This window comes from Nannobrachium achirus, assembly GCF_963921795.1.
Source record: "Nannobrachium achirus genome assembly, chromosome: 18".
NCBI classification, from domain to species: Eukaryota; Metazoa; Chordata; class Actinopteri; order Myctophiformes; family Myctophidae; genus Nannobrachium; species Nannobrachium achirus.
The window spans coordinates 45,762,504-45,775,869 of NC_137825.1; the positions used below are offsets into that span (position 1 = coordinate 45,762,504).

General features: G+C 44.0%; 1 protein-coding gene across 2 annotated transcripts in view; it reads left to right on the plus strand.

Moving 5' to 3' along the window:
- The window catches only part of trrap (transformation/transcription domain-associated protein), a 216,545-nt gene that overhangs the window by 84,966 nt on the left and 118,213 nt on the right, over nucleotides 1-13,366 (plus strand). For both annotated transcript variants that reach the window (XM_080747821.1, XM_080747822.1), the window contains exons 36-39: nucleotides 480-608; nucleotides 5,081-5,347; nucleotides 8,104-8,310; nucleotides 12,727-12,885. In XM_080747821.1, coding sequence (XP_080603947.1) covers nucleotides 480-608; nucleotides 5,081-5,347; nucleotides 8,104-8,310; nucleotides 12,727-12,885 — 762 coding nt within the window. The remainder of the gene's footprint in view (nucleotides 1-479; nucleotides 609-5,080; nucleotides 5,348-8,103; nucleotides 8,311-12,726; nucleotides 12,886-13,366) is intronic.

Here is a 13,366-nt window from a genome sequence, read left to right on the forward strand (position 1 = left end):
ATTATGCAGATTTTGTTCGAATCCATCAAGTGTTTCTCCTTCTTGTCTCTCATCATGTCAAGCATCTGAGCTGATTCCTAAGTGTCACTAGACTTGTTCTGCAACTAATTATTTCCCATGTAATTGAGTTGTTATCGTTTTGGTGTAACTAAAAGTGGTTTTTATTCAGCCGTATGAAGATTCCTTGGCATGTTCAGAAACGTACTTTGTACTCTTTAGATACCTCTATAGAATTATACAGTGCGCACATCAAAAAGCAACACAGCAGATAGACATTTTTGATATGTCTTCTTTTATTTTCCTGAGCCGAGTATTTTATTAGTCTCTCAACTGTTCAGAAATAGTGTTTGTTCATGAGCTAGTCCACTTCCGGCTGCAGTTTGGCTCCCATGGTGCGACGAATCTGCCGGATGGAATAGCATGATGGCGAAAATGACGTCGGTGTCCTTACCTTCTTTTTAATGTACCTTGGTTCCCAGGTGCTGCAGCACATTCTCAACCCAGCCTTCCTGTACAGCTTCGAGAAGGGGGAGGGGGAGCAGCTACTGGGACCCCCCAACCCTGAGGGAGACAACCCTGAGAGCATCACCAGCGTCTTCATCACCAAGGTATACACACAAGCACACGGGGGGGCTAATGGCAATGTTGTCTGAAATATATGAAGCGCTTTCAAGCTGGTGTCCTTATTGTGGACATTTTGGGACACGGATCAAGTACTTTGGGGTCTCCAGTTGCCAATAATAATGATTAAATATCCTGTTGGTTTTTCAACTTTTACTGAAAAAACATATCCTGTTGTTTTGTTGCATTAACGGGAAGTCACAAAGTGGACTTTTTGACCGGGGTAACCAGGCCTTAGCCGGCAAGAAAGGGAGTTTCTTCAAAATGTGCCGTAAAGTTAGAAGTTGTACATTTCACTCATCAGGATAATAACAGCAACGATGTCATCAGATTCACGAAAATCGTCTGCATGCCTTCAAAAACATTGTATATCTCGGGTATGTATGAATATCTTAGGCACAGTATGTGTGCTTGTTTCAGTGTTGATTTCGTCGACTAAAACTATGACGAAAAATGTTTGTCGACAGCGTTTTTTTCACTGACGAAAACGAAATAAAAACTAAGCTGTGATGACTAAAACTAAATATATTGACAATTTCGTCAACAAAATAAAAAACTAGACTAAAACCAGCGGAGAAGAGAGTAATTTTATGTTTGGTTGCTCTCAGGTGTTGAGTGCTGAAAATAGCAGATCTACAAGCTCACGTTGTGAGCTTGTAGATCAGCTATTTTCAGCACACAACCAAGTCTACAATCAGTCATTACAATGCTATCAAGGCCTGCCAATTATACATGTTAGTTGGCTAAATCAACTGTAGATTTAGTCGCCATAAAATCTTATGATATTTAGTCGACTAAAATTAGACTAAAACTAAAACTTTTCAGGTGACTAAATTATGACTAAACGAGATTTTATTCAAAAGACTATGACTAAAACTAAATCAAAATTTGCTGTCAAAAACAACACTGGCTTGTTTAGCTTTAGCCTATAGATGTTAGCAAGTGATGCAATGCTAGTGTGCTACCATATAATCTGGTCCACAGTGGCTGGACACAGTCGTTTTTTGCTGGCCGGTGCTTGTAGATCTATGCTTTTAGGCCTAATAGCACCGGAACAGTGGGGACGTACCGGGACGGGAAGGCACCTCCTACGGTGCCAGGTTTGTCCGTTGTCCCCGGCCAGCCCTGTTGCCACAGTCATAATAACATTTCTAAATGTAATTTGTTATTCTTTTGTTGAATTTGTCTGGACAGCTTTGATATTCCACAGTCATAATGAGATTTATAAATGCAATTTGTTATTCTTTTGTTGAATTTGTCTGGACAGCTTTGATATTCAACTGTTGAGACAAATTATTATGGAACTGGAATGAACTTTTTCTACTTTTTTTGGATCAAATTTATGTTGTGCTTGTGGTGTTGGAAAATAATCTAGCCTGTATCTATGAATGTAGTTTTGAAATAAACAACAATAAAAGTAATCACTGTCCCCCCTTTTGAGTAAAAAGCTGTCATGTTGACAGGAATGCATTTGCAGCTAGAACATAACGGATAAGGAATAAGGAATGGCATATCAGCCATTGGAGGGCTAGACTAGAGTCTAGCCCTCCAATGAATGATATTCCATTCATTGCACATCCCCTCAACCATAGAACACTCGTAACTTTGTGGAGGGATTCATCTCTGCAGAATGTATTATGCTTTATAAAAGACAATAGATAAACATATCTTAATAATACAATATTAATGTTATAAAATGTAATTTGAAAGACATTTTCTCACAGGAACACAGTATTTCAGAATAGAATACTGCCATCATCAGCAGTAATTTATAAATGTAGATGTTAGGGGAAATTCAACAGCGTCATTTTGAGTCCCAGGGAGTGGACAGTTATCTCTTTTGGGTCTCGAATTAAAACATTTTGGGAACCCCTGCCCTAGATGTCAGAATGCTGCCAAATAATAGAAAAGAAACCACTGCTGTTCACTCACAGTGCACATGCACAGACATCATGTACATACACACACACACACACACACACACACACACACACACACACACACAGTCGTGCTCGCGTGTACACACACACAAGGCATGCATCGACATCACGCACATGCACACATTGGTTTACGGTATTTTCTATTTCACACCGCATGTACACACACACACACACACACACACACACACACACACACACACACACACACACACACACACACACACACACACACGCACGCATAGAGTGCAGGAGCGTTTCCATGCCTCCATTACTTGCTGCTCTCCCTCCTGGCTCCTTCCTTTCTTCATTACTCCACCTCCACTCTCTCTCCGTCTCTCTGATTTCATTACCTGCCGCGTCCGGACCTTCCCTCTCTCCCCTCATCTCTCTCATCACGTCTTATCCGCCTAGCATCTCTCCATCCTCCTCCCCTTTCATCAACCACATCCCACTCAGTGTTCTCCCACCTCTTCCTCCTCCTCCTCCTCCCTTCTCCTCTCCTGTTCACATCTCCATTCATTACTGTATCACTTTATCACCATCATTCCATCTTACTCCTCTCCATCCCACTCTTCAACTCTCCCCTCAAGCTTACCCCCAGCCTCCCACACCCTCCCACTAGGGATGGGACGATACGCGGTATTATCGTTTACCGTGATAAAAGACACTCGTGATGATCGTATCGTGGAGATTTAATATATCGTGAAATTATCCTCCGTCATGCACTGGGATCAATTCAACTTTTATTTGCCGTGCTGCATATCCGGTACCACTTAAACCCTCTATTGGTAAAACATACTTATAATATACATACTTGATACAGTCTTATTTTCACTGTCTACCAAATCTCTTTGCCAAAAAATAGCCGACCTACAAGCTCACAACGCGTCGCGGCGCGTTGTGAGCTTGTAGTTCGGCTATTTTTTGGCAAATGTTCTGCCCCGGGATAATGGATGTTGGGGATATTTTATATCGTAAATCACGATTTCTTTGGTCACGATAATCGTGACATGACATTTTCATATCGTCCCATCCCTACCCTCCACATCTCCCCCAAGCCATCTCTCTCTCTGTCTCTCTCTTTCTCCACGTCTTCGACTCTCTCTCTCTCTCTCTCTCTCTCTCTCTCTCTCTCTCTCTCGCCGGCAATCTTTCCATCTTACTCCCTGCTCCGTGCTTTCAACCCCACGTCTCCTCTCATCTTACTCAACCACCTCTTCCGTTGTTTTTTTGTCAAGCACTCAGCCCCTCTCTGCCCTCTCCCACTGTCACTCCATCCGCCCCCCTTCCACCTATCTCTCTCTCTCTCTCTTTCTTAACTATCTCTCTCATGCTGTCTTGTCGTCCCCCCACCCTGCCTGGTAGTCAGAGGGTCATGCATCAGGCTGAGGGGAGCGTGTGCGTGGTGTAAATGTCAGTGTTTGTGGTCATGGATAAAGGTCACTTTGTTTGTTTGTGCCATACAGGATCTCATCACCGTCCTAATGGCTGCTAATGCCTGCTGCTCTGCTCTGGTTAAAACTCATTTCCTCTCTACCTTTCCTCCTCATCCTGATGGCTTCTCTTCTCTTCTCTTCTCTTCTCTTCTCTTCTCTTCTCTTCTCTTCTCTTCTCTTCTCTTCTCTTCTCTTCGTTGGGTCTCCGGAGTATTCAGACACTGATGGGTGTTTGGAATGGTTTCAATCACACATATAAAGTGGAATGATTGGGCTGTTGTCATTATGAGCTTGCACTCTTCATCAGGGTGTGATGAAGAGCAGAACCTTGAAACATCAAAAACAGCAACAGATGCAATGAAGAAGTTAGGGTTTATGTCTATAAGAGTGCACCTCCTTCTCTCCATAGGGATGGCACACACGTGAAAGGTCTGACCACCCCAGCTGTACCCCAGTACTGGCGGAGATCTGCTCTCCGCGGAGCACACTTTTCTATGTTATTGTGTTTCTTGACAAGCTGATTTCAGGCATAATTTGTCAGCCAACAAAAGTCACTGCTTGACTTTACTTTTGGGACACAGGGAGTTTGCCTTGCATAGATACAATTACAACTAGCAGGTTGCTATGCCTTTCCTTTAACATCTCACCACAGTTGGCAATGTTTAGTTTGGTGTAAGTCTCATAGTGATGGTGGACATGTACTCCTGTACAACAACAGGCTGTAATAAGACCAATCGCCTTTCTTGTAAGCTTTATTATTATTATTATTAAATGCATTGTATCTATTGCAACTGCCAGCTCTAGCTTGACATCTACCAACAGTAGCAACCAATAGTAAACAACACCTGTAAGCATTCCAAATAATAGACTACACTTATTACTATTATTAATATATTTGAATCTCCCCCAGTTCATGCAAAATGATCAAAGTTAATAATAATCTGCAGTTTTTCTTTCTTGTAGACGTCTGGTGGGCCAAATTAAGATGACCATCCTTAAAAAGTGTTCCCACTTATTGGGGCACACAGTCTGCTCCCGACTAACAGCCCCCCCTCTTCACGTCGCCCTCCCCACCTCTTTTAGGTCTTGGACCCGGAGAAGCAGGCGGACCTCCTGGACTCCCTGCGGATCTACCTGCTCCAGTTCTCCACGCTGCTGGTGGAGCACGCCCCGCACCACATCCACGACAACAACAAGTCGCGCAACAGCAAGCTGCGGCGCCTCATGACGTTCGCCTGGCCCTGCCTGCTGCCCAAGGCCTGCGTGGACCCCGCCTGCAAGTACAGCGGCCACCTGCTGCTGGCGCACATCATCGCCAAGTTCGCCATCCACAAGAAGATCGTGCTGCAGGTGAGGCAGGAGGATTAAAACCCATTTACTGTAGGCCTAGAATTATTGAATGCTTTAACCAGTGAAAAATAGCAGATATACAAGCTCACAGCGCGGCACCGAGTGCCGCGCTGCGAGCTTGTAGATCTGCTATTTTTGGAAAAAGTTGTGAAAATGTATTTTCAAAGCGAACGTTTGTAACTCAGATTTTGCTTCTGGGTGGTCCCTGGAACTAGATATTTTGAGATGGGGGTCCACGGCCAAATAAATATCATTTTGGGGGTCCTTCACATGAAAAAGTTTGTGAACCACAAGTTTGTGAACCACTGGTGACTACGTGTTGCGTTCTGTCGGTGTTTTGGTGTTTGTCTGTTTTTTGTTTTTGTTTATGTTATATGTGAAAAAATTGATTTGAATGCAAAAATGTAGTATGCCAAAGCAAATTCCTATGTGTATTACACAATGGTTAATAAAGAAATCTGAATCTGAATCTGAATCTGAAACATAGTAGTCTCTCAAGAACAGACTAACTGAGCTCCAGTTGAGTGAAAAGGACCTTTTCTTTGACGATGGCTAGCCAGATTGCTGACATGGAAACATAGTTTTTTTTCCCAAAAACCTTAGAAGGATTCAAAAGACACTTATAGAATCGGGTCAAAATTCAAAGTTTCAAGATTTTTCAAAAAATAGCAGATCTACAAGCTCGCAGCGCGGCACTCGGTGCCGCGCTGTGAGCTTGTATATCTGCTATTTTTCAATAGTTAAAGCATAAAATAATAATACACAATACTGTGTACCCGTTCTGAATGGGTTAATTAGGCCAGTGTTTCTCAATACTTTCAAATGTCAAGGTCTCCCCTTAACTGTGACAGTGTACAAAATACAAATGGAATCAAATGAACCTGTTAGGGTTCATCTATACTATAATTTTGCGAATGTCTGAGTGAGTGTCTGTCTGTCTGTCTGAAACAGCGTTTCTCCTCAGTGGCTGGAGCAATTGATCTGAAATCGCATCACCATTAGCATATGAACACACCTAACATAACTGTGAAGCCCGTTTGTCACTTTCACAAATCATATACTGTATATTAGCATTTTTATGGTGTATCTACTATCTATTCTGCATCTAGCATGAGGCACATCTATTCTACATCTAGCATGAGGCAACATGTTTAACCAGCTCTCTCTGTGTGTGTGTGTGTGTGTGTGTGTGTGTGTGTGTGTGTGCAGGCAGGCGGGTGTGTGCGCAGGCGGGTGGGCGGGTGGGCGGGCGGGCTGGGGGGGGGTGGGGGGGGGGGGGGGGTAGCCATTAAACGAAACGGGTATTTCTTACATTGATGCTCCTACATATTATCATGCAAGCACCAGTTAAAGTTACTTTCCATCCCTCATATACTGTATGCACAGTGCAAATCCCATAACCCACACACTGCACATCATTTTGGAGCTCATATCTTTGAACGGGTAAGGGCTAGTTTTAATCAAATTTTGAATCCCAGACTTTTACTTGTAACAAAGTATTTATTAATTATACTACTTAAGTAACAAAATGTGAGTACTTTTTCCACCGCTGGGGATGAGGATTAATTAGGCTAATAATAGCTTAGTTGATTGCATGGTTTCAATTCACTATGAACATATTGAAGACTTTCTACTACAGCAGGTGTTAATTAAAGGAAATTAATTCTGCATCACACCCGTAATAAGCAATTAAAACACAATTAATTGGACAGCCAGAACCAGAGTTTATTTACCAGTAAGACGACCTAAGGGCGAGAAGCGACCTCGCCCTTTGTGCTGAAACAACAGACTGACACAATATGTCCATATATGAGCATTCCCAGATATGGGCTTAATATTGTTGACACCAGGGATCTCCATATATGGGCATAAAAGGGACAAGGACAGAATTAAAGTGTGACTTGCGTTGCAACAAGCATACTGGTTATCATGAGACTGACACAGTACAGTATGTGCATATATGGGCATTCCCAGATATGGGTCTTAACACATTAAATGCTCTAGATGGCGCCAGAGTCATCCCCTCTAGCTGCCCAAATATCTCCCATTCACCTCCATTGTAAGCTAAAAGGCCCTGTTGCGTCAGTGCATGCGTGATGATATCACTTGGTCACACCGTAGACCGTAGACAGGATGTTGTTGTCTTCCACCCAGTATGGGTCAGTGTAGCCTATAGCTATTGTTAGCTGATCATAATTTGGTCATTTTGCCAGCCATGCCCACAGTTTTTGCCATAAAAACATATATATGAGAGAAAGGGCTTTAAAGTTTGAGAAATGCATTGGATTATATGGAGAAAAACGGCGGCGCGATGCTCTCAACGTCTAATGGAAACAACCCGCAGTGATTGGGCAATATCCACGGGTAGCCCGGACCTTAATTTAAGGAAAGGTTTTGGAAAAAGTTTTGGAAATGAATCGATACAAATGGGTGGGAACCCTGAATCAGGAACTCGCAGGTCTCACTGGGATGATCTGAAACGTCTTTGTCCACCATTCAGGTGTTCCACAGTCTGCTGAAGGCTCACACCATGGAGGCGCGGGCCATCGTGGGCCCACAGGTCGTGGGCCATCGTGGGCCATCGTGGGCCCACAGGTCGTGGGCCATCGTGGGCCATCGTGGGCCCACAGGTCGTGGGCCATCGTGGGCCATCGTGGGCCCACAGGTCGTGGGCCATCGTGGGCCCACAGGTCGTGGGCCATCGTGGGCCCACAGGTCTCACGGGATGATCTGTAACGTCTCTGTCCACTCTCCAGGTGTTCCACAGTCTGCTGAAGGCCCACACCATGGAGGCGCGGGCCATCGTGCGCCAGGCCATGGCCATCCTGACCCCGGCGGTGCCGGCGCGCATGGAGGACGGCCACCAGATGCTGACCCACTGGACCCGCAAGATCATCGTGGAGGAGGGCCACATGGTGCCCCAGCTGGTCCACATACTGCACCTCATCGTTCAGCACTTCAGGGTGAGTCCCCCCAGGGGAAACTTGGACTGTAGATCAGGGGTCTTCATTCAACAGGGGGTCCGGGACCCATAGGGCATACATGGGCAACTGGCGGCCCGGGGGCCACATGCGGCCCCCACCTTCACTTAATGTGGCCCGCAGGTTAATATTGGAATACTGGTATAGTATTGATTTCAGCTGTTACAATTCCATTTCCAACCATGCAAACATGACTGGATTTAATTACTTCAGTCAATATTAGTAGCTTAATGACATAGCGATAGCAGTAGTCTTTTTTTATGTCCAATATATTTGTATTTAAGTTCAAAAAGTTAACATAAGAACATATAAATGCATTTGAAATTAAATTAAATTTTTACTTTTCAGGATTCCAATTCAAAAATAGCTAAAAATTATTCTGGATTCCAATTAAAAAATAGCAAAAATACCAGATCTACAAGCTCAGTGCGACGCGTTTTGAGCTTGTAGATCTGGTATTGTTGCTATTTTTGACTGTATATGCATTGTGGCCCTCTGGAGTGAATGTGAAAATATAGTGGCCCTTTCCATCATCAAAGTTGCCCACCCCTGGCTTAGGGGGTCCTCAGAGTTACTACAGGGGGTCCTCCAAATCTTTGTGTGATAGGAACCTGTTTTTTTCCCCCCTTTCTTATATTAACCACTTGAACCCTAGCGTTCATATTCTGAGAACTTTAGCCAAAAATAGCAGATCTACAAACTCACTGTGGGAGGCGTTGTGAGCTTGTAGATTTGCAATTTTTTGGCCCAGAGCTTTGGAGGCGGAAAAGAGCAGACAGTAAAAGGTCAAGTTTATGAAGTATTCACGATTGAAGTGGTTAAATATCTGAAAACCCACATTAACATGAATCCAAAATATACTGATGATTGTGCTGTCAAACAATGAAACTATGGAATCTATGATAAGGTTGTGGGGGTCCCTGCTTCATCTCTCTCAACTAAGGTGTCCTTGGCCTGAAAACGTTGAAGACCCCTGGTATAGAGAAAACTTGGACTAGGGAACGGTGACGTTACCCATTTGTTTCTACAGAGCGTAAATTAAGCCTATTTAGCAAGGGTGTGCATGCCGCCATCTTTCTACATCCTGTCCTGAAAATAGAAATGGTACCAGAATTCTATTGGTTGGGACAGAGCTGGGGGTGGGTCAATACATGCTATTGGTTGGGAGCTTGTCAATCAACTAGCCACGCCCCTCCTACGGCATAGACTATTTTATCATGGTGATTGAAAAAAGTCTTTAAACTAGTGAATGGAAGCATATATATGACAATGTTTATTATGGCAATAAAATCAAGTGTAAAGTTCTGCAAAAGTCCATTCGCTTGAACGGAGCATAATACGTTTTGGTAACAGCAGGGGCGAAACTAGGGGTCGTTCATATGAACTTTCTCTTGAAGTCTCTTCCTATATTGCCTCAGTGTGCAAGCCAGATACTATGCCCGGAAATCATACAAGACCCTTGCACTTGCATAGTCGGCAGTGGCCAGCATGGGGATTTTCTTTCTTTTTTTTTTTTTTATCGTTTTTGGGCTTTTATGCCTTTATTGATAGGACAGTAGACTGACAGGAAATTGGGGGAGAGACGGGGAGTGACATGCGGCAAAGGTTGTCTGGATCGGGAATCGAACCGGCGCCACCACCAGGCATCCATGCCTATTTGGCAATGCCTCCATGCCTATGTGGCAATGCCTAAGTGGTATGCGCCTGAACCAGTAGGCCAGCGGGCACCCCAGCATGGGGATTTTCTGACACCAAAAAAGCAGATATCACAAATGCCTGCCGGGCCCACCAATGCAGAGGTTGTGGGTACGAATCCACCGCGGTGCATCTGCCTTTTTTAGGCGTCCATACGAACACAATTGTCCCCTGTGTTTGGGGGAGGGAAGCCTGGCGGGGAGGGTGATATTTGTCACTGCACTGGCATAAGTTCTAAATTGGAAAGAAAAAGGGGTAGAAAAAAACTAAAGTTGCCACCATCTGGAGTCAACCCAGATGTATCCCTATTAGCTCATGCAAAACTTCTAAATGTTGCAGCAGACGTTATTAACTTTGGGGACTTGCTTAGCCGAGGTGCCACTTGATACACAATGTACCTCCACCCGACTCACTGAGTGACAATGGAACTTGGCATGAGGCTGCTCTACAGACACCGGTGTTAAAGTCTATCTATTGCTGTCCAAAACTGTTACTTTTCAGGAAATGGGGAAAAAGGAACTTGTGTTCCAATGGATTTATGTAGTTATTTAGTCGCAAGCTTGTTAATACTGTACCTTCATTGGTTAAATATTCATAAAACTCACAGACAGAGACAGACTTAACCATTCCTCAACCTTGTGTGCCTTGTTTATGCATGTCATTATAGGAGACAATTAGGACTGTGTTTGCTTGTGTGTGCACTGTGAAAGAGTCATATAATGAATGTGGCAATAATTTTCCAAGAAGTGAAAAAAAAATAGATATGAAAAAGAGATATGGAGATGGATAGTTTCTGTCCGACAGTGACAACATCCTGCGTATGTCACCTGAGTGAACGCATGCAAACTGGCATCAGTCACCCCGGCGATCAATACAACAAAAACGACAGCTCTTGATGCTCACGTTTCAGCATCTAAATGGCACCCCGTCCGTCTATTTTGGCCTTGGCGCTTATACTCCCATCAACGATCAAGTTTCTTCTTGCCCCCTTCGCCAGTCAGCTGAATGACGGCCCCTAACGGCAGATTGACGTTCTCCTCGGCTGGCGTCTACATCTCCTTGACAGGCAGCTCTCACTGGTTTCCCATGACTAATCTAATGTAATCACATCAGCATAATTACACTGGAGAGCGCATAATGACAGGCAGATGAGAGATTTTATAAGAGTGAGTGTGTGCGTGCGTGTATGAGAGAGTTGTGAGTGTGTTTGTCTGACTTTATGCGTGTGTGTGTGAGTGAGAGCCAGCATGAGTGTCTTTGTGTATGATGGACAGGACTTGGCCACTCTGTCCATTAGGAGCTTTGAAGTCTCGCTCCATCGCCTATAATTACCCAGAAAGTGAAAAGCTTTAATATTCCCTGACACTTTCGACAGAACTCGGATAGACATCTCATCTCATGGTCTTTAGAAAGTCTGTGCACGTGTTAAAGTCTCTGTGTGTGTTTGTGTGTGTGTGTGTGTGTGTGTGTCCGTGCCTTCTCTTCATTCATTAATGGATGTGTGTGCTAGGGATGGGAATTGGCTAGTTTTGCAACTGGTTAGCCGACATCATTATCTGGTTAAATCAACGGTTTAGTAACGCTGTGTGCTTGTAGATCGGCTGTTTTCACTAGTTTAAATCATTTTTAAAATGATAAATACAAAACGAACAGTATTTGGACATACAAGATTTCCACCCGACAACAACGATATTCTCATATTTTTTTATTTTGTGGCTACAGCTGTAACTGTTGTGACGTCCCTAGCGTCCGTGCAGGAGAGAGATGGGAAAGGGAGTGAATTTGTGATGAGATCAAGTGACTCTTACTTATGGCTCTGGATGGAAGAATGTGAGCACTCGGGCTACGAGTGTCATCACATCCTCAGCACTGAGTTTGGAGTGTGTTCAGGTCTCGTCTGACTGTGTTTCATAAGTGATTGCTGCGTGCCGCTGTGGCACGCATAAACGACTGGAGCTCATAGCAGATGCTAAGTTGTTGATTTTGAGGTCAGAGTCGACTAACTTCAGGAGTAAATTGTGAAGTGCACTTCTGGGTGACATATTATAAACATCTGTGTCTGTCTGCCTCTATACAGATCCATCTAAAAAAAATAATATTGTGTAAAAGTTCATTTTCTTCTGTTATAATTACGGGCAGAATGTCCAAAACAATACTTTTTTGGAAATGGAAAGAAATAAGATGTGTTCCAATCGATCCAATGTAGTTAATGTTTAGTCGCAAGCTCTTGTCAATACTTTTCATTGGTTCGGTATTTATTAGTCCCAAAGAAAGACTTCAAAATGTATCAAAATAGCAAAAAATGGCAGATCTACATGCTCACAGCATTGTGAGCTTGTAGATCTGCTATTTTCCGTCCTTTTACGCCACACTTTATTCGGGTGAGGCATTCATTATAAATAAATAAAAATCAAACCTCGGTTCAAAGTGAAGCGGTGAACCTGAGCAGCTATACCCTGTGCATGACGTGTCTCAACCTGTTCCTGTCTGTCAGTAGTTTACAGGACAGTATTGGTGTGGCTAGGCTGCACAACAGTGCCCTCTTCTGGTCAACCAATGTCATTGAGGCTATTTATGCTGGACGGACAGGGAGACACACAAAGCTATCCAAAAATATTGCAAAGTTGGAATATGGAGGTACAAGGTTTATGCCCAACGGCAGTGAAATCTAACATTTCTCTTCCCGCTGTGGTCCATCTCCAGGTGTACTACCCCGTGCGTCATCACCTGGTGCAGCACATGATCAGCGCCATGCAGCGTCTGGGCTTCACCCCCAGCGTCACCATAGAGCAGAGGAAGCTGGCCGTGGACCTGGCCGAGGTCGTCATCAAGTGGGAACTGCAGAGGATTAAAGACCAACTGGTACAGGACCAGATATATCTGATCCGTCATAGACACACACACACATACACGGACATACATGCTGCGTAGAAGTACATCGAATCATGTTCGATGGCCCCTCTGCCCGACTCATGCCGATGGTTCTAAAGTGTGACTGCTTGCAGAAAGGCCACAGCACATAAATATACATTTAAGTGATGCCGCTTACATATAGAAAGATAGTTGAAGAATTTAAGCAGTGAAGCAGGCTTTTAGACTCCTGCCATGCAGGCAAACACACAGGAATTTACATGTTATAAAAATCACACCCGTCTGAAGGCAGCTGTGCGCTGCTGCTACACTCATTATATTGGATGTCAGACGTCAGTCATGTCCATCACGTCTGTTTGTGTGTGCCTCTCTGTCTGTCCGTCCCTCTCTGCGGTGCCACATTTAATTTCTGACAGTCAAACAACCAAACCACTTCCACCACCCATCTGTGTGTGTCTCTCTGTCTGTCTGT